We start from the raw sequence: 27,450 nt of genomic DNA, 5'->3' as shown, positions 1-27,450 counted from the left end.
CTAGCAAACGTCTCTTACAAAAATAGGCTGGACTGGGGCTAGCGACAGTCTGAATGATTTCAGACCCTGACAAAAATGAAGGCTGCAAGTCACGAGTTCATTCCTTTTGAAGTCTGGAGGTAGGTCTTTGCAAGTCAATTCGTCCATTTCCTTAAACAACTCATTTTGAGGTACAAACTTGGAGGGTAAGATTTAAACATTACAGTCAAATTTTGTGTGCTGTATGGTGTGACTGAGGAAAATTATCCTTAAGAACCTAGGAGCGACTTGGTTTAGAAAACAAAACAAAACAACAAACAATATTCAAGTTAATGTAGAAATCTAGCAGAGAAGCTGAAACAAGTATTTGTAAAATTTTAATTAAAAAAAAAATAGAAAAATACATAGCCATGCTGAAACACAGTAAGGAGGCTGCTTCTTTTACTGTAATGAAGTGTACAAAAAGAACCACAGATGATTAACATCACCTATACCCATTACGCTTTTTTTTTTCTTGCATTGCTTGTGTATAGCAGCATGTAATAAGTACTAGACTGTAAATTAATTGTAACATTCAGAGGTAGTATTGAGTAGTGGGGATATATTATTGCATCTCTGGCTAAAAGTGCAGTTTGAATGAAGAGACGGTGAACGGAAGCCAAAGTCAAGGACCTCAGTCAACCATCCTATGTCAAAACGTATTACTTGAAGTAATACATACGCTTGATTTGAGGTAAGTGGTATTTAGGTCTTTCACGGAAACTGATATGTAATGAAGAGAGGAGAGAGAAAGAGAGAGAGAGAGAAAGAGAGACTGCTTTTTTTGTTTGTTTGTTTTTTTAAATTGCAGTATAAGTATAGCCAAAGAAATTTAGATTCCGCTCCTCCCACCTCACCAATCAGGTGGGTTCATCGTGCTTTATTCTGCTGTACGGTCTTGTTAAATTACTGAGAGGATGATTTTGCTTGTCTAGGTTCCTTAAAGGCTTTGAAGGTAACAAGTGTGATTCCTTGCTAAATGGCATTTGGCTCTGTAGGAAGTAGGTTCTACGCGGATGAGTGTTTTCCTGAAAATGAGTGCCACGAGTACATTTCGTACTCCTGCTGATACGTGTGAGAGCCGTCAATCAAGGAGTGGGCAATATTTGCTTGCTTACTTCCCTTTTTGAAAAATGAACATAACCTTTTCTGGTTCGTTAGCTGAGTGAAAGGATACATCAGCATTTCGTCTTATTTAGAAACAAAAGTCAAAAAAAAAAATCATCAAGTAAGTGTCTACGAGATTATACGAGAAAGAGAGAAGTAGTATCTAGTCCTATCTTTGGTGTTCTAAACAGAAGTTTCACTACGGTGAGCGGGTTGGGTGGTGAGGTGTACACAGCGTTGAACACCGTGCCTTTCCTTCGGGAATGCCTAACGTCAGGAGCGTGACACTTTCTCAGCTGTGTGCAGTGCAGTGATGGACTAACCCCGATTCAGAGGTTTTTTTCTCACCCACCGGCTCTTGCTTATCAGTTCAACAAACTATTAGTAGGTTAAGAAAAAAGAAAACAGTAATTAAAAGTTGCATTGTTAAAACTGTGTCCCCTGTGTTTACAGCAGTTTTTCACTAAACCTGGGACTGTGAAGGGATTACAAAGAAGGTGATTAATATAGTCCTTTTTAAGGTTATGTGATTTCTCCCCCCCAACCCCCGCCCCGCCCCCGCCCCCCCCCTTTCCCCACCCCAGATGAAAGTGGAAAGACCATGGCAATAGAGAGTAAGTGGTCACTGCAGTGTCTTCTCCCTTCAAAAGATCCAACTGCTGCTGAGGTAGAAATAGAATGTCGGCGTCCCCTAATCCTCTTCCGCGGACTCTTGTGAGGATGTCTCTTCAGTCTCCTCCTGGAACACACAGAGGGCACAACCATTACACCGTGTGAGCTGTTCTTACCAACGGTTCAGAGGTGACCTCTTTCCACAGCCCTATAATGGCTGGCTTCAGAAGAGGATGTGGGTGATTGGCAAGCCCTCATTCCCAGGGCTTCTTAAACCGTAATTGAGGAATCAAGGTGTTGTTTTTTCCCAGAGCAGCCATGAGCTGCTGTTGACTCAGGGCTTGACATCATGGCGGCTGGTCAGCAAATTCAATTGTTTGCAGTTCAGAGAATGTCAGGCCAACGTAAGCTTACTCACCAATTAGAGTAAAAAAGAAATAGATAGATTTTTCCCGACAGCAAGCCGGCTGTCAGTTTTAAAAACCAGGGCACCAGTAAGCAAAAAATAAAGGGAAATCCTTTCTTGAGACACAAAGAAACGTGTTCTGAAGATACTGCTAGTCAAAGTGGATACTTTCATGATGTTTGCTAGATGCTTACAGGCATGGTTGGTTACTGTTCCCATTTGATAGGAAAGTCAAGGCACAGCAGGGGATACACCCCAAGTTACAGAAGGAGTAGGGCCAGGAATTGGGCTGAGCCAGATGGGCACAAGAACTCTTGTGGGACTGCGAGGCCACCGCCTCGGTGCAGGGGCAGTAGACGCTGCCTGAAAAGGTGGTGAGAGCTGACTATTAACTTCCTTTCCAAACCGAGTTCCTGGTTCTCGTATTTATTAAAGCACATTTTAAGACAATGAGCAAAGTTTGGCCTGCCGAATGGATGTCAATACTAAATCCACATCCACCAAACATTTATAACGGTGGGCTGGCCAAGCAGAGAAAATCTAATATATATGTTTTTGCAGGGCCTCCTCTTGGTATAAATCTAATTCTTCCTTCTCTTTTTTCTTTTTTTTCCTGATTCCTTATGGCTCTGGAATTTGTTGGAGTTTCTGCAAGCTGGCTTGAGCCGCACGGTTCTCTTTCCCTTTGCTTATTTAACAAATGTGCAGTACCTTTCAGGACATGGGTGGTAAAGCGGAGACAATAAACATTTCTGATAAAAGTGTCGTTAGCGAGAGGATGATTTTTATCAAGCACTGCGTGTTGTCTCATAAGACGGCATGTGAAAAAGATCTGGGAGAAGAGGTAAACATTCACTCCTGCAGCCAGCGGAGCCCCTTTAAGAACGGCCAGCTTAAACAGCTTATAACAGTCTTCATACTTTAATAGATTTGATTTTCCACATGGCTTCATTTTGTCTGGGTGGCTAACTGACACAATTTATACCTCTCTTCCTTTCCCAGGTCACTACAGTACACCATTCAGTAAAGCATGCCTTAAAGCTTGTCTGCATTATATGACCAAACTTCCATTCATTAGTGTTTGAAACCCTTCAGCTGTGAAGAGCTCCTAAATGCTACCATGTGTGACGCTTCTGCGTAAGAGCAGCAAACGGGAGGGAAGAAACCCACACAAATGGGCACGCACACACTCACACGAATGCAAGCTTGCGCTGCCGTGCACAGACACACACACACGCACACACACGCACACTCACTCTCCCTCGCGCACTCTACCCTGGGCTTTAATCACAGACCCCTGCTTACTGCAAACCCCTTGCAAAAGGTTTCAAACATTCTCTTCCCCCAAAGACAGAGAAAGCTATAAATCCTGGGAATAAACACACATTCAAATGAATGGATTACAGCTTAAAAAATAGAACCACGGCAGCATCAGATCATGAGATTTCACACCGGTTTTGTTTAGTCTGCTCCGGGGAAATGTGGAACGTAGGAAGCTACCTCCCCTCCGCTCCCAACCCCCGCACAGAGGGCTCCACATATTTAAGCAGCAGGTTTATACCTCTTGATAGGCAACAGGCCATGACCCTGAGATTCTCTCCAGAGTCCTGGCCCCAAAGGAGGATGTAGCATGATCAAAGCCACGGACGGACGAAAGAGAGACACGCCAAGGTTCAGCTGCCCTATGACCTTGTCTTTTCACTTAATATTTAAATTCCAGAAAGTCACTAAGCTGTTTGGCAGATCCACTCTTCATCCGTCCCCCCATGGCTCACTTCTCATTAGGACATGAACCAAGGTGTGAACTCAGGGTACGGCTCTGAAACAGACCACAGCATAAAGGCTGGCAAGGACATTGTATTCCTTCTTCTTATGGTTAACAAATTAACAGAGCTCGGTTCAAGCTGGAAAACCTTCTGGATTTTGCTGTAATTATTCCAATTTCTAACTGCCCGATTTCTCTATACTATCGAAACCAGAATACTTCCAAATCCGGAAGGAAATAGAATTTTCAGGCCATGAACTTACAAAGACCTTGCAGTGGATGGAATGCGATCGGCTTTTCAAAACATTCCCAGAAACTTTGCTTGATTTGAGCTCTTGAAGCTCCCGAGATGTAAGTGGTTTATTTAAATCTCTTAGACACAACTCAGCTGAAAACGATGGTTCCTCATATTGTTTCCTTTACTTAACAGCTCTTAACACAACACGGATAGTTGTTTGACTAATGTATCTTTCTGCTGACCTTGAAATTCTTCTCCTCGTAGCTGTCATTTAGTGCCGGGTACGTGGGATGTCAGAGGGTGGGAGCCTCAGTCTGTTAACTTTGGGAAGTAAGGTGGCTCTCACATGCTCTGAATGATGGTTTTCTCAAAAGTCTAGTTGCTGGAGTGTTCCCTCATCTTGGCCTGGCCCCGACTGGCCACCCTCCAGGGGACAGCATGGCTGCCAAGCAGATGACGGTGGGGCGTGGGGCACTTCTCACCTCTGCAAACCTCTGTTCTCACCTTTTCAGTGACTTAACTTTCACTACATCTGTGGTTGCTGTAACAAAACTGTGGGTATAATTAAGAGAAGAAAAAATGTCCCCATTAGAAGAGACAGGAACTTGGAAAACCCACTCTCAGCGGGTTGTCATGGCTGACCAGACCTCACATGGGGCCCTTCTGCGGTGCCAAGTGTGGATGGAAACCAGTGATGTAAGGGAATAAGCAGCCGGCTCTGGCATCCCCAAGGAATTTAATTTCCATAGGAGAGTAGTTGGTTGGGACCCCCGAGATTCAATCCTCTTCAGTGACTTTGAAGCCACTGTGACTCATTCTAGACGATGACTTCCACCTTGAGGTAGCTATTTAAATTCCTTCGTGTTTGCAGCATGTGGCCAAAGGACCTTTGAGCTTGAGGAGTCCCCCAAGAGCAGCTCTGGGCAAGAAGGACATGGAAACTCGATAGTCAAAGAGTTAGACACATCTCATTAGAAGCTAGTCTGCAAGGTGGGCAGGCGAACAGCAGCAGTCTGGTCAAGGAGGCGAACTGTTGGAATGGGGCTTCAGGAATGCAGGATAAAAGGATTTTTCCAAGTGCAAGTGCACAGTGACATTTTTATGGGCACCAGCCACCAAGAACTCTGAACACTGAAGAGCTCCCAGCCATTCACGTGGCAACTTTACACAGACAACTGGGGCTGCACCACATCGGGGCAAAACATGCGCGTGTTTTGGGCAGAAAACTGATGAGAAGGAAAGGAAAGTGGGCAGAGCTGGAGAACTATATTTTTATTATGACTCCTGGAAAATTGCCCTCATTTTGCCTTAGTTTTTCTTTTCGTTCATGAAAAAAAAGGAATTTAATAAATGTAACTCTTTCATTGCTTTGGTTAAGCTTGAACGAACGCCCCACTGAAACCCAGAAATACAGTTTGCACTTATCTTCATCCTGCATATGGCGTTTACCTTTGGGTGTACTTCCGCTCGTGGACTCGAAAGGAGAAGGAAGACAGCCCAATATCCGACCTTATCTTCTAATGCTTGATGGAATTTTTAAAATGTCTAAACGGTCTAATCATAGATCTTAGCACACAGACACAAGTGAGGGTGTGTGCTGGAGGAAACTTTGGTACTTAACGTGAGAGCTGAAACTCTGGGTTTAATTTTCAGATGCAGACTAAACAGCGGGTTTGCAGTGGAAGGGAGGCCTGTGAATTCTAAATGGAACAGGGAAACAGAAATATTCTCCTTGCAAATTTTAGGACTCGGGTCCCCACGATCTCCCTCTTTCTGCGTAGTAAGAAGTGCAAAATCACAGAAGTCCACACTGGCTTTAACAAATCCTTATATTTTTCTCCTTGATGGCAAAGAATTCTGCAACTCCTTTATTACGAAATGCTGGCTAAAAATCCATTTGTAATTTCAGCTATCTTGCCAATAAACCTAGAAATACCTGATCATCTAGAAAGAGTCGTTATAGTCTCATGACAGATTCTTTTTGTCATCTTAATCATGTTCGACTCCTTAAGGACTCAGAAGGACACATGTAAGAGTTTTTCACGTTCCTGAAGATCTCCAGCCAGCCCCATCAGAACAGAAATAATGGACTTTGTTTCAGCAGAAAAGACCAGAAACGGATTTTTCAAGTTCCATCTGCAGCTAAGTGGCCCGTAAGACCACAGAGCTGTGTTTTTCTGTTTCTCTGTCAGAGATTTTAATTTAAAATAGATTGAGGCTGTTTAACTTAATGGAAAGTGATTATTTCCTCCAACTAGGAAAACTTTACATCAGATTTTTTTAAAAATATGGTAAATGGAACATATAAAAACCAGATATTCTGGCAAATGGAAGGTATTCTGGTGGAAATGCTAGGAGGGAAATATACTTTTTAACCGGAGACTTAAGAAGTTGGGATATTGAAGGCATTTTGTACCCCGTCCTTTCTTTATTTTAACTTTATGTGTCTAGAATTACACAAACGTCGGGACTACCTTGCATGTGTTACCATCAACTTAATAAAGTCAGTGTTGAGGTCTTTACTGAGGGGCATTTAAGGAAAGGAGGTTGATCCTGGAGGTTGCTGACCACCGACATCAACCCTCACATTAATGGCTTGTGTAACTCATGCCATATTCTCACCGCGTCGGGCCAGTAATGACAACACCCACTGTTCAGCAGGGTGTGAGGAAAAAATATGACCATCAAATGGGAAAATTTTGAAGGAAAAAAAAAAAAAAAACACCAAACCCCAAAACAGTATAAGATCTTGTAAGATGTAGTGTGGAATAATTATTTTTAATTATAGTTAGTCATTCTATCTTTATTTATTTAACCTGTAATTCAACAAGAGGTGGCTGAGAAGGAAAATCTTAAGTAACATCTCTAAAAGAAAACAAACAAGATGTTTTTGGTTTCTAAAATGCATGATTGTTTTTCTCCTCTTCACCCTTGATCAGGATCCTGTCACTGAAAGTATCGTATATTGAGGGAACATTCAACCCCAGGATGCCATGGATTCCTTTCCTGGGGTGAAGGAATATTTACCAATATCTTGAGAAGGAGGTCACCCTTCACAGATCGGGAAATCATTTCATGTATAAACTAACTGTGAGTTTCAGGATCCTGTAAGTCACCATTTCTGAGGGCCATGAGCTCTATCGATTTTCCATTCCAGTTCTAATGCTTACTCAAAGAGCCTTGTGTTTGAAAAACAGCTAAAGATGGACCAAAAGGATTTTTGCATGAAGGAAGCATTCAGAAGAAGGAAATTTATTTCAAATCTCTAAAACTGTTGAAGAATGTTCTTGTTTTTATATAGTTTTAATTTTTATTATTGTTATTATTATTTAGTGAGGGGGGAGAAAGAGAATCTTTTTTTTTTTTTTTTTTAAAGATTTGATTTATTTACTTGACAGACAGAGATCACAAGTAGGCAGACAGGCAGGCAGAGAGAGAGAGAGAGAGAGAGAGAGAGGAGGAAGCAGGCTGCCTGCTGAGCAGAGGGCCCAATGCAGGACTCGATCCCAAGACCCTGAGATCATGACCCAAGCTGAAGGCAGAGGCTTAACCCACTGAGCCATCCATGAGCAGTTCCATGCTCAGAAGCCTAACGCAGGGCTCGATCTCATGACCCTGAGATCATGACTTGATCCAAAGCCAGGAGTCGGTTGCTTAACCGACTGTGCCACCCAGGCGCCCCGGCAAAGTTTTTAAAAATGATTATGTCTGAGGGTGTTTAGTAGTTATACTCCAGATGTGTTTATTGGTGGCAGAGACAAACAGAAAATTTCTCTTGCTTTTCTATGTGTGTAAATTTTTGCATACCTGTTGTATTTGTTGCCAGGGAAGAGAACATTTCTAGATTTTAATGAAATGCTTTTCACCAAACATTTTTCATTGTCCTGAGTTAGGACTTTTGAATAAAATTAGGAAAATATCACTAATTGTAGTGACTCAACAAACAATTTCTCAATATACACTCGAGTGTCCAACAAACACTTTCTGAATGTAAAGGAAGTGTCTTGGACAAAACAACATGTTGCTATTCAAACATTAAGGATATATATATATATATATATATATATATATTTAGAAAGACTGGGTTTATAAAACCAGTTACTATTTATTCATATTAATTTGAGTCAGCGTGTTTGGATAATGAGAAGAAAGTTTGCATATTGAATCAACAATTGGTTTTTAATCAGCTTACCTCAAAATGAAGAGGAAACTCAGGCAGACATTACCATTTACCCGTTTAGCCTGATCTATGGACTTCACCACACGGTTAAAAAAGATCATACTTAAACAACAACAACGCACAAAAAAACTTCCTACAGAAAATCTGGCAGGCCCAGAAACACTAAGTTTTGCCCTGTGGGGGTTTATCTCCAAATTAAGTCACGTTCTTTCACTTCTGTTAGAAGTTTATGTCATCTCTCTGAGACAGTCCCTGACCAGGGCTCACCTTGTCCATACTCCTTTATTACGAAGGTTAGCCAAACTAAGTACTTTGTACGGTTATGGCTAATAACCATTTTGATATGTTTCCTTGACCTACCTCTGTGCTATTATATCCCTGCGCAACTTTACTGTAAGGGTTAAACTTGGGTTCCTACTGTGCTAGGCTCTCCTTTTCCCTGGATCTCTGCAATGTCAGAGGTCAGAGGTTAAATCAAAAAGTATTTCCTATACAACAAAACAGTGCCACTCAGGCCGGGCTTTGACAGAATTCTTCATGTTTTGCCAGTTGGTACCAAACATTTACGGGCCCACAAAATGTTTTACCAGCTTGAAAGAGCATAAGTAGGAAAATAAATAAATCAGTACTCTTTACGACTTCGGCAGCATAAATCACTGCGTTCCCTGAGTGAGTAGAAGAGTGACTATTTGCAAGTCTGATTTATTAGGAACTATTTACTGCATTGGCCAAGGTATCATTTAAAAGACGAGTGTTAGACTGAGAATGCTCTCCGCTCTGTCTCCCTCCTCCTCTCTCCTTTGTGTGTCTAGACCAAGAGCTTCCAGCAAAAATACCTCCTTTAAGAACAAGATGCTGACTGCAATTCATCAACTTGCTTGTCCCAAAATGAAATCTCTCATTTTGCTCCAAACAATGTTTAGGTTGTCTGAAATATAAACATCCTTAAAACGGCCCTTGAAGTCCCTGTAAAAACATTCAAGCTTTTTTTTTTTTTTTTTTTTTTTTAAATAAGGGAGGGACGGGTGGAAATCCCATGATAACCAGGTTTCCTGAGATTTCTTTGCCCAGGTACACCACCCACGGAAGACGTTCCTTGCAGGTAAAAATTCTGCTTGGAAACAGAAAGCTTTGTTTCTACTCTTTCAGGAACAGAGAACTTTCCAAGCTTCTCACTGGGAAACTGAAAAGGAGCAGGTTTCTAGCTGTCTGCATTGATGGAGGTGGAGCTTGCTGGGGCAACAACCATGAGGAAACTGGGTGGAAAGTTAAGGAGAACCGTTAGGATTTTTAAAACCAATTTTCCCTTTGGATGGGACTCAGGTGAGGAAAAAAAATATCTGAATTAAAGAGCTGGAGTCACTTCTGATCTCCGCTGAAAGCCTTAAAAGAAGGAAATCAAGAAACAGATAATCCAACGAACCAGCAAAACCTTTTTAGAAGTCTGCGATGGCATGAGATTTATTCTTATCAAAATAAAAACTTGAAGGGGTGCCTGGGTGGCTCCGTGGGTTGAGCCTCTGCCTTCGGTTCAGGTCATGAGCTCAGGGTCCTGGGTTCGAGCCCCATATTGGGCTCTCTGCTTGGCGGGGAGCCTGCTTCCCTCCTCTCTCCCCCTATATCTCTGCCTACTTGTGATCTCTGTCTGTCAAATAAATAAATAAAAATCTTAAAAAAATATATTAAAAAATAAAAATAAAAACTTGAAAAAACAATGCTCTATCAATAATAACACGAACTGGATACCCTTACGGTGTTATCTTATAAAAACAACAATGACAATAAATTCTACCACCATTTCCTACTGAAGTTAAGGACATGATCCATGTGGTTGAGAAGTCAACTGCTTCAAATTGCTAGAAAACAGACATATTAGCTAATTTCTAATTATTGCTTAATTTGTCATTTTAAATAAAAATATAACAGAGCTTCCCCATAAACTGTCTTTCCACTGCTTTTGTAATTTAAAAAATCACTGTGACTACTGCAGATTTTTCTCTTTAGATTGTTAAGAGACCATTAACTTTTCCTGTGAGGATGTGGGACACACTTGAGGTCTCTCCCTGTTGGCACCCGGAGGGCTTTATAAACACCGACCGCTGCGGTAAGGCTTCCCTTAAACTTTTATTCTTTTCTGGACACATGTATTTATATACATAAACAGATATCAAGATTTTGAAACTTAAAATTCTGGACTTGTCTCCTCAGAATGAATTTTGCTGCTTTGTGTTCCAGTTTCAAGAAATGGCATTCTTCAAGCTCTGGGGAGCTTTCAGAATTTGATGGCTTTAGGATATTTTACAATGGAGCCTTTGTAATTCCATATAAATGTGACATACATACATGAAAAGTGATTCTGACTGCTTTAGTCCTAATGAGAGGATGTAGCAATTACTGTAACATTTCCCCCTTAGTTAAAACAATCCTCACGTTTTAAAAGGTGCAATGAAAACACCAAAGGGTCAAAAAGATAGTAGTTTTGAACTAAAGCGAGTTCTAGGATTTTTGAGGCTTATTCATTCCTGGAAATGAAAAACCCAGCCTCCAAAAATAAGTCGGGATATAGCAATATGCTCTGGAATTTATATAATTTTGAATCTTTCCCAGTTTTCTTGGGAGCAAGGCGGTGTGTTACTATCCCAGTGCACAGATGGGTAAATAGGAAACAGAAAGATTAATTCACTCATTGATGGGGCCAAAAAGCAAAACCTAGGTCTCTTTACACAGCACTGAGCCCTTTCCTTTAGAGGTAAAATCTTTAATTGTATTAAAATTTTCACTGCCTCAAAACAGGGTCTGAACGGAGCCCCTCAAAGTACTGTTGGTGAAGAGAGGATATGAGCCTGAGTTAATCCAGACTGCTACATGGAAAAGCCATCTGGGAGGGTATTTTGAAATAAACAGATGGAAAAGGAAGAGATCCTTTTGAATGTAGTGTTAAATTTACATTATCCTCCATGAACTTCCACGTAGCCCCCATGTTTATATAATTCATCACTGTATCCTTAGACAATATAGATTAGGAAGCCCAGTGAGCTCACATTAAAAAAAAAAAAAAAAAAAAAAAAAAAAAAAAAAAAAAAAAAAAAGCAAAAGAAAAAAAGAAAAAAAAAAAAAAACCCTCTGAACTCTTCCCCTGGAGGGCATATCTGGAGCGGAGTTTGTAAGACAGCCGGACGGATCAGTGAAGACCAACCCAATCCATCTGTGCCTTCTTTGATAGTCCTGATTTTCTTGGGAAAGAATTTCGGATTTCTCGGTGTATTACTGACCAAACTGCCATCAGTTTTGCTCACATCGATAATCTCCACCTATGATTTATTTGTTTCTGCCTCTCATTTCATGGATAAGTGGCTGGGTGGCTCATCCGTTAAGTGGCCCGCTCTTGATTTCAGCTCAGGTCATGGTCTCAGGGTCCTGGGATGGAGCCCCACATTGGGCTCCCTGCTCAACGGGGAGTCTGCTTGGAATTATCTCTCCCTCTGCCCCTCCCCCTACTCACGTGCACACACTCTCTCTTTCTCCCTCAAATAAGTAAATAAATCTTAAAAAAAAAAAAAAAATCTTCCAGGAATTATCCCCTTAAGTAACACATGACATTCCACTCATCCATCTGTATTCCCTAGGTGCCTCATATACATTGGCATTCTGTGGTCATTTGTTCAACAAACGTTTAAATGTCTTCTCATGTGTGTTCACTGAGTATCTTCTTCACTCCTGCTGGCTGCACATTAGAATCACTTGGGGAGCTCATAAAACATAATGATGCTTGGGTCTTTAGATCAAACAATCAGAATCACTGAAGGGTGGGGTCAGTGGTGTGTAGGTAAACTTGCTCACCAGGAAAAAAAAGGTCCTGATTCGTAGTAGTTGTCAGTTTCCATGGGGTAAATACTCACACCATAGTGGATTTTAAGCTACATCCCAGACTTCACCAAACATACAATTTGAAAGAGATGCTTACAACTGGCTCACATGGGCTAACTCCACACACACACACACACACACACACACACAGCCCTCATATTGAAATATATCTAATAGCCACAAACAGATATATAATTTTATATATTTATGTAAATGGACATATTAAATATACAATATATATAAATCTCTAGGTTATTCCAATATGCAGCCAACGTTAAGAACCTCTTAACTAGATTACACATTTCTCAGATGCAATAGCTGTTTTTGTTTGCTTTACCTTCCCTACAACACCAATGATAGAGACAGAATCAATGTCATTAACAGATCACAGTTATTAATCTATTGTTTGTAGCCAGTGATGCAACACTGAACGCTGTAGTATCCTTTTGTCCAAATGGACTGACTTTTAAGTTTACTTCCTCTTGAAGTTCTTACTGATGAAGGATGAGAGGCTAAATATATTTGGAATCGGCTACTTAAAATGTTTTTATTTATATTTTGTTCTGTTAAATATTGTTTACAAACACTGGGTATTTATTTTTAGTACTTCCTACAATTCTTGGCTTTTATGGGGACAGCCGTGAGAATTCTTTTTTCATGTTAACTCTGCTTTTACTCTACTTAAAACATACATGTAATTTTTGACACATTTTTCCTATATGCTTACATGTGTTTAGAAGATTCAATTTTCTTCCAAGCAGCATTTGTAAAGAATACTAGACACATTAAGATTGCTTGGATGGTCTTTCCCAGGCAAGGCACCATGGTCCCAAGAGGACAGGGTGCAAAGTATATTTAAAAATATATGAAGGAGCTCTACAAAGAACAGAACTTGGTAACCCATGGCACTGGGTAACAACTTACTCCAGCAGGTTCTGTATGATGCATTGAGATCTCCTCGGTATCTTTTTTAAAAAGATTTATTTATTTATTTTAGCAGGGGAGGGGAAGAGGGAGAGAGACTCTCAAGCAGACTCTGAGCTGAGTGTGGAGCCCAACACAGGGCTCAATTCCACAACCCTGAGACCATGACCCTGAGATATGACCCAAGTGGAAACCAAGAGTCAGAGGTTCAACTGACTGCCACCGAGGTGCACCCCTCCTGGACACCTCTTTAAACCCAGGAGTGGAGAATAGTGGGGATACTCTGAAATTTTAGTAAGAAATCAAGTACTTGGCAATCATGGTTAGTTCATTCTTCAGTGTTTTTTCCCTTCAAGATAAACTTCCTTAATAAATATGATTCTTAAGTTTCTATGTATGGATTATACTTAGGACAAGGAACACCAGGCATAAAGGATAAGAGATGTAAAATTGGTTCTTAATTTTGATGTTGCCAAACTTCAGAAACTGTGATTCAGCCAATGAGGCAGAACCTGAGTGTCCATCAATCTGCAAAATTGGGACCCCTTAATTTCCCAGTTCCCAGCCTTCTTTGGGCGGTGTTTTGGGATTATCAAAGGTTATAGAATAATGCAATAAACAGATCATGTTCTTGTCATAAATCACAATATATTTTTCAGCTAATAAGTTCTGTATCAAGTCAATGGGGAATATGGATAGATAGAACAAAATTTGATGTTTACAGTTGGTGAAATATATGATAAGATTATTAAATATTTGTTTTATATGAGGAACAGAAATTAAAATTTTACTTTTTAAACTATTTATATTTACTTTGTATACTTCAGGACTTGATGGTCTAGGGTTTTTTTTTAAGATTTTATTTTTAAGTAATCTCCACATCCAACATCATGAGACTTGAACTTCAAACCATGCAGTCCCATGCACTAGGGACTGAGCTAGCCAGGCAGTTTTTAATGACACAATCTCAGACTCTGTATTCCTGGCTTTGTCTGAAGGACACAACAAATTTGCAAGAATACTGTAATGCCAACATAATCAAAACTAGAAAAATTCTAATTAGAGATTTAATTTGGGGTCATATCTTTCTCACAGAAGGAAAAATCATAATGACCATCTCTTACCTGAGCAGGCTTCTTCTGAACGACTTGTTGTGGCTAAGGAAGAAACAAACAAAAAGAACTGTTACATTTTAAAGGAAAACATACAGAATGAAAATAATCAAGTCTACATGTTTTAAATATAGACACCTGCTGCAAACTAGAGACAAAATACTGGCTCTAAAATTGGATTCACGGGGCACCTAGATGTCTCAGTGGGTTAAGCCTCTGCCTTCGGCCCAGGTCATGGTCTCCGGGTCCTGGAATCGAACCTGGCATCGGACTCTTTGCTCAGCAGGGAGCCTGTTTCCTCCTCTCTCTCTCTGCCTGCCTATCTGCCTACCAGTGATCTCTGTCTGCCAAATAAATAAATAAATAAATAAATCTTAAAAGAATCTGGATTCACTGGAGGAGGGAAAGGAGCTATTTTGTTCAAAAACACTCAGCTTTCTTGAGTTACAATTTACATATTATAAAATTCACCCGTAAGGTGTATAATTCAAAGGTTTTTTTTTTTTTTTTTTTTAGATTTTATTTATTTATCTGACAGAAAGAGACACAGAGAGTGAGAGAGTGCACAAGTAGGGGGTGGGCAGCAGAGGGAGAGGGAGAAGCAGGTTCTCCACTGAGAACCTGATACAGGGTCCGATCCCAGCACCCCGGGATCATGACCTGAGCTGAAGGCAGATATTAATGACAGAACCACCCAGGCACCCCTAATTCAAAGTTTTAGTATAAGCAGAGAGTTCTAAAGTCACCACCATGATCTAGTTTTAGAACACTTTCACCTCCTCTCAAAAAAGCCCCATACCCATTATCAACTACTCCCCACTCCCTCCTATCTTCCTGGTCAGCCTCCCAGCACTAACCAACCACTCAGCCTTCTGTCCATATAAATTTTCCTATTCTGGACATTTAATGTAAACGGAATCCTACAATATATTGTCTTTCGTGTCTGGCTTCTCCTATTCGGCACCTATTTTCATCCTGGTCGTAGCTCCCATCCCCACTTCATTTCTCTCTACGACTGAACAACATTCCATTGATGGATATACCACATTTTGTTTATCCACCCGCCAGGTGATGGACATTTGGGTTTTTTTTTTCCCTGCCATTTGTTATCGTGACTAACGCTATGAACATTTATATATAAGTTTTAGTAGAGACATGTTTTTATTTTGCTCGGGTATAGATAGCTTGGAGTGGAATTTCTGGGTCATATAGGTAACTCTATGTTAAACTTTTAAAGGAGTCGCCAGTTCTTCGAAGCAGCAGCACCGTTTTACATTTCCACCTGCAATGTATGAGGGTCCCAATTTCTCCATATACTTAACACTTGTTACTGCCCGTCTTTTTAATTATAAACAACTACTGGGTGTGAAGTTCAATGTCACTGTGGTTTTGAGTTGATGTTCCCTAATGACAAATGATGTTGAACATCTTTTCATGAGTTCATTGGCAATTTGTAAATCTTCTTTACAGAAATGTCTGTTCAAATCTCTTGCCCATATTAAAGTTTGTTTTTTCATTATTAAGTTGTATGAGTTCTTGCTATGTTCTAGATGTGAGTGTCATTAGAATGTGATTTGCAAATGTCTTCTCCCATTCTGTGGGTCTGTTCACTTTCTTGATAGTTTCATTTGCAGACTATTTTGTTATACCTGCATTTGTAGCTCTTAAATTATGTAGGTAGCACAGAATTTTCTTATCTGAGGGAAAACTTTTCTACCTAGTCTAAATTAATTTTTTTAAATTGCTTTGTTTTTGTTTTTTCTTTTAAAGATTTTTATTTATTTGACAGACAGATCCCAAGTAGGCAGAGAGAGAGGGGGAAGCAGGCTCCCTGCTGAGCAGAGAGCCCAACGCCGGCCTTGATCCCAGGACCCTGAGACCATGACCTGAGCTGAAGGCAGAGGCTTAACCCTCTGAGCACCCAGGTGCCCCTAGCCTAAATTAATTTTCCATTAATGATAATATTCAAAAGATATTTAAGTTACTCTTGGTTAACGTAAGTGTAGGAGCTGAAGCCCGAGCCTTCTGATAGATTACTTCCAGTACTCACTCTCAAGTCTAAACAGGAGCCTTACTTCTTCCATCTACACATCACTAGGACTTGCAAACACAACTGTGCCACTCTGAGGTGGATCGTGACACAGCTTTGTGGCACAGTGAAAAAAATAAAATCACTACAGTTTTCCCAAATAACAGAAGTTGCGGCAAATTCACCATATCATGGGGCATAGAGCTCCTATTCATTTTCCTTCCTTTTGGAATTTCTATGATGCTATGATGGTCCTATTGCTGACGTATTAAACATGCTGGGGGACCTGGGTGGCTCAGTCGATTAAGCATCTGCCTTTGGTTCAGGTCATGATTCCAGAGTCCGGGGACTGGACCTGGATTGGGCTCCCTGCTCGGCGGGGAGTCTGCTTCTCCTTCTCCCACTCTCCCTGCTCATGCTTACTCTCTCTCAAATAAATAAAAGAAATCTTGAAAAAAAATGTCAGATAAAAATCATCAGAGCTTTTTTTAGATGGACAAGATAAAAACTTTTTAAAACAACAAAATACTTTTGTTCACTGAAAAGAAAAAGCTCTTCCCTTCGACTTTAAATCACAGGGGAGATGACATCATAAAAGCCCAGATTGCCAGATGATATTTTCTCCAGGTGGTCCTGAACCAAGGACGATGAGGACTTCTTGCCTCTTAGGATTCAAAAGTGTGCGCTGAGAGAGTATTCATTTCAAAGGAGTCATTTGTAAGGACAGACCACTTTCTTCTTTCTCTTTCTTCCCGCCGATGACACCTGTACACATGTTTACTCCCAAACCGTTTCAAATCCCCACACATTCTTGCACGCTGACTGGTTTCTACTGCCCAGAAGTTCCCCTCCTCTTTTGGCTGAGGATCCCGCGTTCATGGGACTCCTGCACACTGCGGGGCTCAATGAAATCCTCTGAAAGGGCTGCCAGCTCACCCGATTTTCCATGAATTAGGTCCTGACACTTCAATGAGGGGAAAGACAATGTCTGAACCTCAGCCAGCCCTGGCTCCCGGCCTAGTCCGTGTCACAGAACTCCTACCAGCTGCCTTCCACACAGCACTTCATACTTCTCAGACCACCAAACAAACAGATCCTTGAATGCTCTCAGGGCTGCTTGGGGAGGAGGCTGCCAGGATGTTTTCCCAGCCTCTGGTACCCGGTGGCTCCAGACGGTGCCGACCAAGTTTTTTGTTGTCGTTATTCTGTTTTGTTTTTATTTTTATGAATGGCTTTGGGAGAAAATGCCGACGGAAGCATAGTACGACAGCCATTCATAAAAAGGGAAAGGAAACAAACTCTTAGTCTGGAAATCTTCTGGGACACCAAACTTGCGGTCGCAAGTTTCTTATCTTCCTCGGGGGCATCTCCTAGCTTAGGCCTAAGTGTTGACACCTAGAAACCAGTTGCCTCTTAGGATTCTTGTTGTCAAGAACATGGTTGGCCACTATACCTCTAGAAGAACTGAAAGGTTCTTCTAGAACTATGCCTATGACTCATTAGTGTGGCTGGCAGTCTATTTCCCTGCATCTTAATACATGAGTCATATTTTATACAAGCGTTTACCATATAAAAGCTAAAATCCTTTTTCTTTTAGCAACTCCCGTCCTTTTGTGACCAGGACAGCCCATGCCTTATTACTTCCTTTTTTTTTTGAACAGGGAACCCAAGGAATAGGGAATCGAAATCACCTCCCCTAAGATCATTTTCTAAAGCTCAAACAACTCGAGTCTTCTACTTCTTTTAATTGCCTGTATAATGCTCCGAGGAAACCCATTTTCTTCCTTTACCTACCGCCCTCCCCCGCCCCCCAAGTCAATTCAAATCCAGATCCGATTCAGGAGGAGCGTGGCTCTGATTTCCACTCCAGTTTCACGTTCTTCTTTGGGATCTCAGGATTCTCTATTGCCACCACGGCCAGAGGAAGCCCCTGGCTTCCTGAACAGGGACCAGCTCTGGTTTACGAGGCTGCTGGTGACAGACGAATGCCAGAGGACACGAGTTAGGTCCCACAGGTCCAGCTGATCTCCTCTCTACCTCTGGGAGATTCCTCCTTCGTTACCAGCTGTGGAGGCTCTAACGAAGTCCCCTTTAAAGGCGTGGATTTCATGACGACTGTGCTATTGAACACGTCGCCAAGTCCTCTAACTTGCTGACTTCGAGGATTCTGATGACTCTGTTTCTACTAAGTCTGTGCACGTAGTAAGTTCATATACTTTAGGCGCCTTGTCGACTTGGCATGCAAACTCTTAGCTCACTGAAATTTTGAGTTCCTTATGTTAAGACAGAGTTAAAATTTTCAAAAAGCTTGTCATGCAAATCTCTCACTCAGTTGTTGGATTTCAACATCTCAGACACAGTAGGTAAAAGAGGGCTTTCCAGCCAGAATGAAATAACATCACCATCCAAAACAAAGGGCTCTGAAGTTCAAGTGCTTTGGGTTAATACAATGTTAAAATAAGAGCGTGAGAACTAAAAAGAATCCATCACTAGAATGTATCATGGAAAGATTTAGGAAAGCCCTTTCTAACCACACGGACTTCAAAGTGTGGTTCTCTGCATATTCATCCTTACACTGGACAAGTCAGCCAAATTCAAAGTACAATCTTTCTGCAAATAAATATTGTTAAAGTTTGTACAGAGTGTAGGGTACAGCAGGCTAAGAAAATGCAAGGGACACAAAAAAGGAAAGCATATACTTTTTGAGTTCTGAGATCCTACAGCGAATGAGTATTTCTCCGAACAAAAGGAAAATAATGATTGAATTTTTAATGTCCACAGAGTATTTTGGTTTTGAAGATTCTGTAGAAGGGCACTTGTGTAGGAAATGGCATGCTAAACCAACTATTTCAGAATAATTAAGGGGTTCCCCAGCCCTTCTGAGAATCCAACCTATGGTTCCACGGAGTCTAGGTATTTAAAACTGATACTTAGACAGCTAAGCCACCTTTCTGATAGGCATTGAAAGAAAATCCTCAATAACAAAGGGCCCAGACATTAGTAGCTCATTTTTAGTACTAATCTAAACAGTAAATGAAATGAGGCTGAAATTGGGTTTACCAACTTCATTTTGAAAAAAAAAAAAAAAATGAGGTACAATGTGCTGTAAAGTAAGGAAGATCATTATGTAAAGAGTCTTAAGTTGACCTTGAAAGAAAATAGCCCTTCATTCAGATCTCTTTACAGATGGGTCTTTTGGTTTCATGTAAGCAGCAGATTTTTAATCTAATTATATCTTTTGTTTTTGCCAGCCACTGGGAGGTGGTTTTGTCCACTTTGCTTTGAAATCCTAAGACCGTTGTTCAATCAAGAGGTACTTCTGTTCCTTGGCACAATCTTTTCTTCATGTAAATTGTTTTTCATTCTCACAGTAGTACAGAGTAAGACAGATTCCCCTAGTTATTCACTAAAAAAAGGATTTTAAAACCCTCGTCTTTTCTGTGAGACACGAAAAGTCCCCTTCAGTGGAACTCTCTCTTTAAGAGAGAGTTCCACTGAAGGGGACTTTAATGTCTCCCAAAATAACATCTCACAGATAAGCCCAGCTATTTCAAATTTTAAACTAAATATGGGATCATATTAAAAACAATTGCCAAACATGTTATCTGTTTTTAGACTTCCAAAGAGTCCTTTATGCCTAAGTCAGCTCGTTGAAAAAGCGGGTCTTATGATTGCAATTTTAACCACATGAGGGTAATCACCTTCGTATTTTGCTTGAACGGACTGAAGAATGTATCCCTACCATTTGGAGAAAATGTCATTAAATAAATTGACCGATTGCTCAATTACCTCAACTGCTTTCTGGCCTAAATTAATTGGTTATTTGTAGTAAAAAACATCAACCAAGTTCAATAAGTAGACATAGCCCAGATTCTACACAAGTAATTGTCCAGTTTCTACATAAACACTTCAAACATGGTCATGAACCATGAAGGCCCGTTCATGTCATGTGGTGTATAGACTTACGGGAGTTTTTTTTGACTTGTGTTTTGAACAATACCCCTTTTCACCCTTTGTCCCAAATACTTAAAAGGAAAAAAAAAAGAAAGAAGGGGAAAAAAAGAGCTCTCTTTCTGTATATAACCATTCGTCAAGATTTATTTTCATTCATGTACTGAGAAAATATGCCCTTCACCCTTTAAAGTTTCACAGTTCTATTTTGAACGTATTTTCTTTGAATATGACATGAGCTGAACTGGAGGGAGATTACCATCATCAAGAATGAAAATTCTTCCCTGCCTTTCATGAAATGAGGTAACCAACGCACTTGTTCATGACCCTCTGATTTATAGTTTTAAAACTTCAATTTTCCAGAAGTCAAAATTTATATTGGGGTTCCTTTAACAAAACGAGCACATTCTACAGGTTTTTTTTTTTTTTTTAAAGATTTTATTTATTTGTCAGAGAGAGGGAAAGAGAGTGAGCACAGGCAGACAGAATGGCAGGCAGAGGCAGAGGGAGAAGCAGGCTCCCTGCCGAGCAAGGAGCCTGATGTGGGACTCGATCCCAGGACGCTGGGATCATGACCTGAGCCGAAGGCAGCTGCTTAACCAACTGAGCCACCCAGGCGTCCCCATTCTACAGGTTTTGAACCAGTTTTTAAAAAGTGTAAGAAACTTTCCCCTCTTTTACAAATCAGATCTTCAGTGGAATCCCCCAACAGAAAGCAGACAAAATGTTACTTCTGACAGGAATGTCAGTGCCTCATTCACTTGACTTCCACTGCAACCCATTCCCTGCCCTATAAAGATGCAACTGGGTCCCTCAATGGAACACTTGAGCTCCAGGGAAGGTCACGTAAAGGTCTCTGATCTTTAAGTGCAAATCTTGCATCAGACCTGTATCGCCAGGATGGGTGGAGGCAAAGCATCCCCTTTCCCTCAGCAGGACTTACACTGTTGACTGAACCATATGAACTTGCACATGTGTTGGTCAAACCCAGAAGACAGCAACAAGTTCAGGTTAGCCTGATAGAATCAGGGTAAGGGGACCATTCTCCTTATAATTTCTGTGAGTCGTCATTAGGATTTGGTAGCCTACCTGTATGCCCTACAGATTTTTATACTTTCTGTGCACCTAGATCTTGCACTCAATTTCCCATGCCACCCCACCCTGACACTTATTTTGACAAAGTACTCCTGACTCTGTAGCGAAAGAAGGGATTTGCTTATACCAGGTGTGACGTTCCAGTTTTCTTATTTATTCTGCAGCTTTTCTTCTGGTACACCATGGCTGGCTTTGTGATCATCTACCTGACCTCTTCTCATACCCAGACAAGACCTTCTGCACTTTACGTCTTTAATGAAATGGAATGGCTGGAATAATTTGTATGTAACAATTCTTGGTGGCTACCCAGGAAAGCTCTAAAAGGAAAAATGGAGCTTGTACTTTAATTAAAATGGTCAACTCTCAGTTACTGACACCAGCATAGGGAAGTGAAGTTCAGGGTACTCTCTAACACCAAGTGGTCCAAAATTATTTTATTTACTTTAGAATTTTTTTTTTTTTTTTGTAATTAGATAGCAACATGGTGTGTCTAAAGTTTGAAGAATTTGTTTCAGATCAAATGGTGCAACAGCGTGAGGAGATGACGTGGCTATAGCTATACAAATCCCATCTCTGTTGCACACAACACTTTTCTTGGGCTGGCAGTCTTGTTTTCCTGGTTTCCTCACTTGAGAATGATCCCGCTCCCTAGTGGTGGGAGGCCTTAGTAAAGAGAAACCATCTACCATAACTGGCTGGTGGCAATCTTCCTCCAGCTTAGAAAAAGCTTGAGTTAGGTCATAACTTCTATTTCTTGTGCCTCCTGTGTGCAGTTAGAGATGACTGTGCAATGTGTGTACACATGTAGTCCGGATGGTTACAATTTGACAGTAACATCTGGCTCTTATAGTGCAAAGGAGATTTTGTACAAAGTCTCCTAAGAAGTGATAAATCTATAGGGAGTTTTGGCAAAATCTCTGGAATTTTTGCTTGGTATTGGGGGGAAGGGAAGGTGTTCTTTTTTTTTCTTTTTTTTTTTTTTTAAACTCTACTTGGCTTTACTCTTAGACTTCCATGCAAAAGAAAAAAGTAACCATCATTCTAAAATTATTTATTGGATCATTGTAGCAAAGTGTTCTCACTGCTGCTGGGCTCATTTCATCTGTTCAAGGATGAGGATAGTCACAATCTACTCTAGTTAGAGTTTATCAGCGTCAGCCTGGGTGTGTACCTTAACATGCCACAGCACTTCTCATGAAAACGGATTTGGGAGCCAGTACTTTGGAGTCTTAGCCTTCCCTCTGGGGCCTTTCAGACACCTTCAGAATGGAGGGCAAAGATCAACAAGGGACCTTTTTATTAAAACTTTCAGTGTCCTGATTAGTTTCAAAAGCCAAACTTCCATACTCTGATGAAGTTACTCATTGGCTCATCAGCTTCTAACTGATACTTGATAAACCAAACATCAGAGGGGGACTGGGTGTACAAAATAAATAAGAAATGTCTCCTGGCCTCAAGAGGTCTAGAGTCTAATGGGGGAGGGGGATGTACAAGAAAATAGATATTAAATTCAATGTGCAATTTTAGATTATTGTTTTCTATGTGCAATGTAATCTCTTATGTTCAATGTAATTTTAAGTGTAGAGAGGCATGGCCATGAACAGTTTTCCTCTAATAAAGAAAGACAACATGATTTTTCCCCCCTTTAATAGGAAAATGACAAAGTAGAGATAGAAGAAAAAGACATGCAAGAAGAAATTTAAAGACTTGTTGTAGAGGAAAAGTTATCACTTCTTTCCTATCACACACACAGAAAATACAGATTGGAAAGATATCTCTTTGTTTTTGTTTTTTTAAAGATTTTATTTATTTATTTGACAGAGATCACAAGTAGGCAGAGAGGCAGGCAGAGAGAGAGAGGAGGAAGCAGGCTCCCCGCAGAGTAGAGATCCTGATGTGGGGCTCGATCCCAGGACCTGGGATAATGACCTGAGCCGAAGGCAGAGGCTTTAATCCACTGAGCCACCCAGGCACCCTTATTTCTTTGTTTTCACTTAAAGAATATAATTAAGCTTAAAAAACAAAACAAAAAAAGATGCAGTGTGTAGGTAATGTTAAAACTAGTTAGTTTTAAAATGATACTTCGGTGTGCTCTTGAGTTACAGTATTTAAGAGGCATTTTTATTTCATAGTAGATGGCAGGTTTGGGGATATAAGGCATTCTGAAGTGAACAGTCACACACAGGTGGGGTAAAGGAAGACATGGTCTCATGAATTGACTCTTCACCTCAGTTTTTACGATTCTCCAAGATTTAGGGCAAAATTCACCTGTAGGCCAACATTTCACCTAACTGAAAATGATGAAATTAATGTTACTTCATAAAAAAAGAATTAATCTGTCTCAGTACTATTTCTTTATTCTATAAGTTTTTAAACAGAAACACTATGTATTTTTAAAAGGTTCATTATTTATCTATTCTCTTTATATATTTCTTTTTCTCTCCACATAACCATTCATGTAGCTAGTTCACTCTGCATATACACACAGTTAACAGCACCAAAGTAAAATGAATAAATGTGTGCAGCACCATGCTGCTGGGTTTCAGCAAATCACTTATGCATAGATACTGTGGGCTACGCTCACACTTCAGCTAATGTCAGCTTTAGCCAGATAGAAAGACTAATTAATGTTCAATACTAGATGAAGTCAGACATCTATGTGATAATGGAAAATAAATTATGTATTATTGAAGATGAGCAATAATTAATACTCCAAGTTTGTTAGTGATATACCTGAAAGTCTATTTAAGATATAATGTCTTCTTAAGATTTGAATGATTCTTCAGGTAGTTGTTATAAGAAATTGTATTTTTTTTTTTTAAGATTCTATTTATTTACTTGACAGACAGAGATCACAAGTAGGCAGAGAGGCAGGCAGAGAGAGAGAGAGAGAGAGAGAGAGGGAAGCAGGCTTCCTGCGGAGCAGAGAGCCTAATGCGGGGCTCAATCCCAGGACCCTGAGATCATGACCTGAACCGAAGGCAGCAGCCCAAACCACTGAGCCACCCAGGCGCCCCTAAGAAATTGTATTTGAACTTAAACCACTTATAACCAATTTTTCACATAACATTTACACCTTTTCTTGTGTGGTCAGCCAGTTGCTCATGATAGAAATACTATGGTTTTTAAAAAAGCATTTATTTATTTATTTGAAAGAGAGGGAGTGAGAGAGCACAAGCAGGGGGAGGGGCAAAGAAGAGGTAGAAGCAGGCTCCCTGCTGAGCAGAGACTCCTCCCCAATGTGGGGCTAGATCCCAGGACCCTGGGATCATGACCTGAGCTGAAGGCTGATGCTAACTGACAGAGCCACCCAGGCACCCCACAAATAATGTGATTTTTAAAGTAGTTTTAATTATTTTTATTTTGATGAAAGAGATTTACAATCAGTACTTAGAAAATTTCTTTGGGACATCAACATCATGGTGGCTTGAGTTTTATTCTTTATTCTTATTTTCTCTCCTCTCTGATTTACAACTACTCCATAATATGAAAAAAGAAAGAAAGAAAGAACGAGAGAAAGAAAGAAAAAGAAAGAAGGTGCTTTTGCATAGCACATCAGGATACTGAAAGATCCACTGGACCTCAGAGGAAGTGTCAGAGTCAGGGAAATGGCAGTGGAGCCCACAGGTAGCAGAGACAGTGGTGGCAGAGAGAGGGTGGCAGCTGGCCAGCAGTAAGCCAGCACAACCTTTTTGTCAAAGGAGGTGGTAGGTGAAGGCAGTGAGTGAGGGTCGGCCTGGTCATGCCCTGCAGCTGGAGGAACCCTTGCTCTCTCTGAGAACAGATGGCAGTGACTGGGGCTGGGTTGGGGGAAAGAAAGGGAAGGGAAGTAGGCAGACAAAGAGAACTGAAGGAAAGCTTTCCTGTCGTCTGCTTCAGGAGTCAAGAGGACTGCTCATTGGCCACTGTGACCCTTCCCACTTGAAAGTACCCCTACCAGGCAGTAGGCATACCCAAAGCCCAAGTGCTAAGTACACATCTCTTCCTCTGTTGCCACACTTTGTGGTGGTGGTTGTTGTTGTTGTTGTTTTTGTTTGTTTGTTTTTTTCCTTTTATGTGTTTGCTGTCAACCTTAGTGGGGAGTCCCCTCTGGCTGGGTAGAGAAACCAAAAACATGTGCTATAATGCCACCTTCTGGAAAACTAAAGGAAGCCTCTAAAATACCAGCCTCTTGAACTATTAAGAATCAAAGTAAACAAAACTCTGCCTAAATAAGACAGGTGTTCCCTACTTCATATACAGAGGCAAAAGCAATTCTCATCAAACACCATGGAAAACCATGGTAATACAGTATCACATAAAGTGACAATTTTCTAGCAACCAAGCCCAATGACATGGAATACGGCAGCCAAAATGATAAAGAATTTACAAGAGCTGTTATAAAGAAATTTAACAAGCTACAAGAAAATTCAGAACGTTAACACACAATGATCTCCGGAATAAAGAGAAGGAGTACTTTACTAAAAAGATTCAGATCCTAAAAGAGTACCTAAAATAAATGCTAGAGATTTGAAAACCTCAATAAATGAGACAAAAAAAAATGCATTAGAATGCATTGGCTATAAGGCAGATCACATGAAAGAGAGAATTAGCAAGCTCGAGGACAGAAATAAAGAAATTATTCAAGTGAAAGAGGAGAGAGAACTAGATTTTTAAAAGTAAAGAAACCCTATGAGAACTGACTCCACTGGAAGAGATAAGATAAGAATAATGGGTGCCCCAGAAGGAGGAAAGAGGAAGGAAGCAGAGAGCATGTTTAAAGAAATAATAGCTGAGAAGTTCCCATGCCTGGGGAAAGAACCAGATGTATAAGTCCATGAAGCTAATCAAATGCCTTGTCATCTCAATGCAAAACAAAACAAAACAAAACAAATATCCATCTCCAACACACATTATATTAAAAGTGTCAAAAGTCAACAATGAAGAAATAGTTGTAAAGGCAGCTGGGAGAAAAAAGATAGTAACTTACAAAGGTACTCCCATTAGGCTACTGCAGATTCCTCAGCAGAAACGTTTTGGGCTAGAAGAGCATGGAATGACCTAGTCAAAATATTAAAAGATAAAAACTTCCAGCCAAGAATACTCTATCTGGTAAAGCTATCCTCTAGATATGAAGGAAAAACAAAAGCTTTCCCAGATAGACAAAAGCTGAAGGAATTCACCATTATTAGACCTGCCTTCTAAGAAATGCTGGAAGGAGCTATTCAAGCTGAAAAGGCAAAGGTATACAATACACTGATAAGGTGATCAATAATCAGAATTAGAACTGTAACTTTTTTAGAATGATATGTTAAACTCTTTAAAGGTTAAAGGAAAAGATGATTAAAAATAACTATGACTACTACAATTTGGTAACAAAATCACAGTGTCAAAAGAGATAATTTGTGACATGAAAAATAGAAAAGGGAAGAGTCAAAGGATGGAGACTTTATAAGCAAAAGAAGATAAACTGCTATTAGCAGAAAATGGACTATTTTTTATAAAACGAGGTAATCACAAAGCAAAAATCTAGAGTAGCAACATGAAACAAAAAATTGGGGCACTAAGAAAATCAGCATGGAAAGCCACAAACTTACAGAGGTAGACAGAAATAGAAGGAAAAAGAAACAATGGAGAGGGGTGCCTGGGTGGCTCAGTGGGTTAAAGCCTCTGCCTTCAGCTCAGGTCATGATCCCAGAGCAGAGTCAGGCTCTCTGCTCAGCAAGGAGCCTGCTTCCCCCACTCTCTCTGCCTACTTGTGATCTCTGTCTGTCAAATAAATAAATAAAATTAAAAAACAAAACAAAACAAAAACAAAAACCAGAAGGCAAAAGATAAAACGGCAGTAGTAAACCCTTACATATCAATAATCACCCTAAGTGTAAGTGGCTTAAACTCACCAATCAAAGGGCACAGAGTGGCTGAATGGGTAAAAAAAAAAAACAAGACCCAACTCTATGTTGCTTATAGGAGAGTAATTTTAGCTCTAAAGAAGAACACAGGATCAAAAATGAAAGAATGGAGGATGATATTCCAAGCAAATGGAAAAAGAAGGTGAGCACAGCCACAGTTATATCTGACAAAATAGACTTTAAGCCAAGATGGATAACAAGAGACAAAGAAGGTCAATATATAATGATAAAGAGGTCAATGTCAAGAAGATATGG

General features: G+C 40.3%; 1 protein-coding gene across 2 annotated transcripts in view; it reads right to left on the bottom strand.

The window, feature by feature from the left end:
- Positions 1–1,696: 1,696 nt before the first annotated feature.
- The window catches only part of HMGA2 (high mobility group AT-hook 2), a 137,962-nt gene continuing 112,208 nt past the window's right edge, over positions 1,697–27,450 (bottom strand). For both annotated transcript variants that reach the window (XM_059186243.1, XM_059186242.1), the window contains exons 5-6: positions 14,242–14,274; positions 1,697–1,864 (exon numbers count right to left, since the gene is read on the bottom strand). In XM_059186243.1, coding sequence (XP_059042226.1) covers positions 1,817–1,864; positions 14,242–14,274 — 81 coding nt within the window. In that variant the 3' untranslated portion in view covers positions 1,697–1,816. The remainder of the gene's footprint in view (positions 1,865–14,241; positions 14,275–27,450) is intronic.

This window comes from Mustela lutreola, chromosome 8 (assembly GCF_030435805.1).
Source record: "Mustela lutreola isolate mMusLut2 chromosome 8, mMusLut2.pri, whole genome shotgun sequence".
Taxonomy (NCBI): domain Eukaryota; kingdom Metazoa; phylum Chordata; class Mammalia; order Carnivora; family Mustelidae; genus Mustela; species Mustela lutreola.
This window is presented reverse-complemented; position numbering and strand designations above follow the sequence as displayed.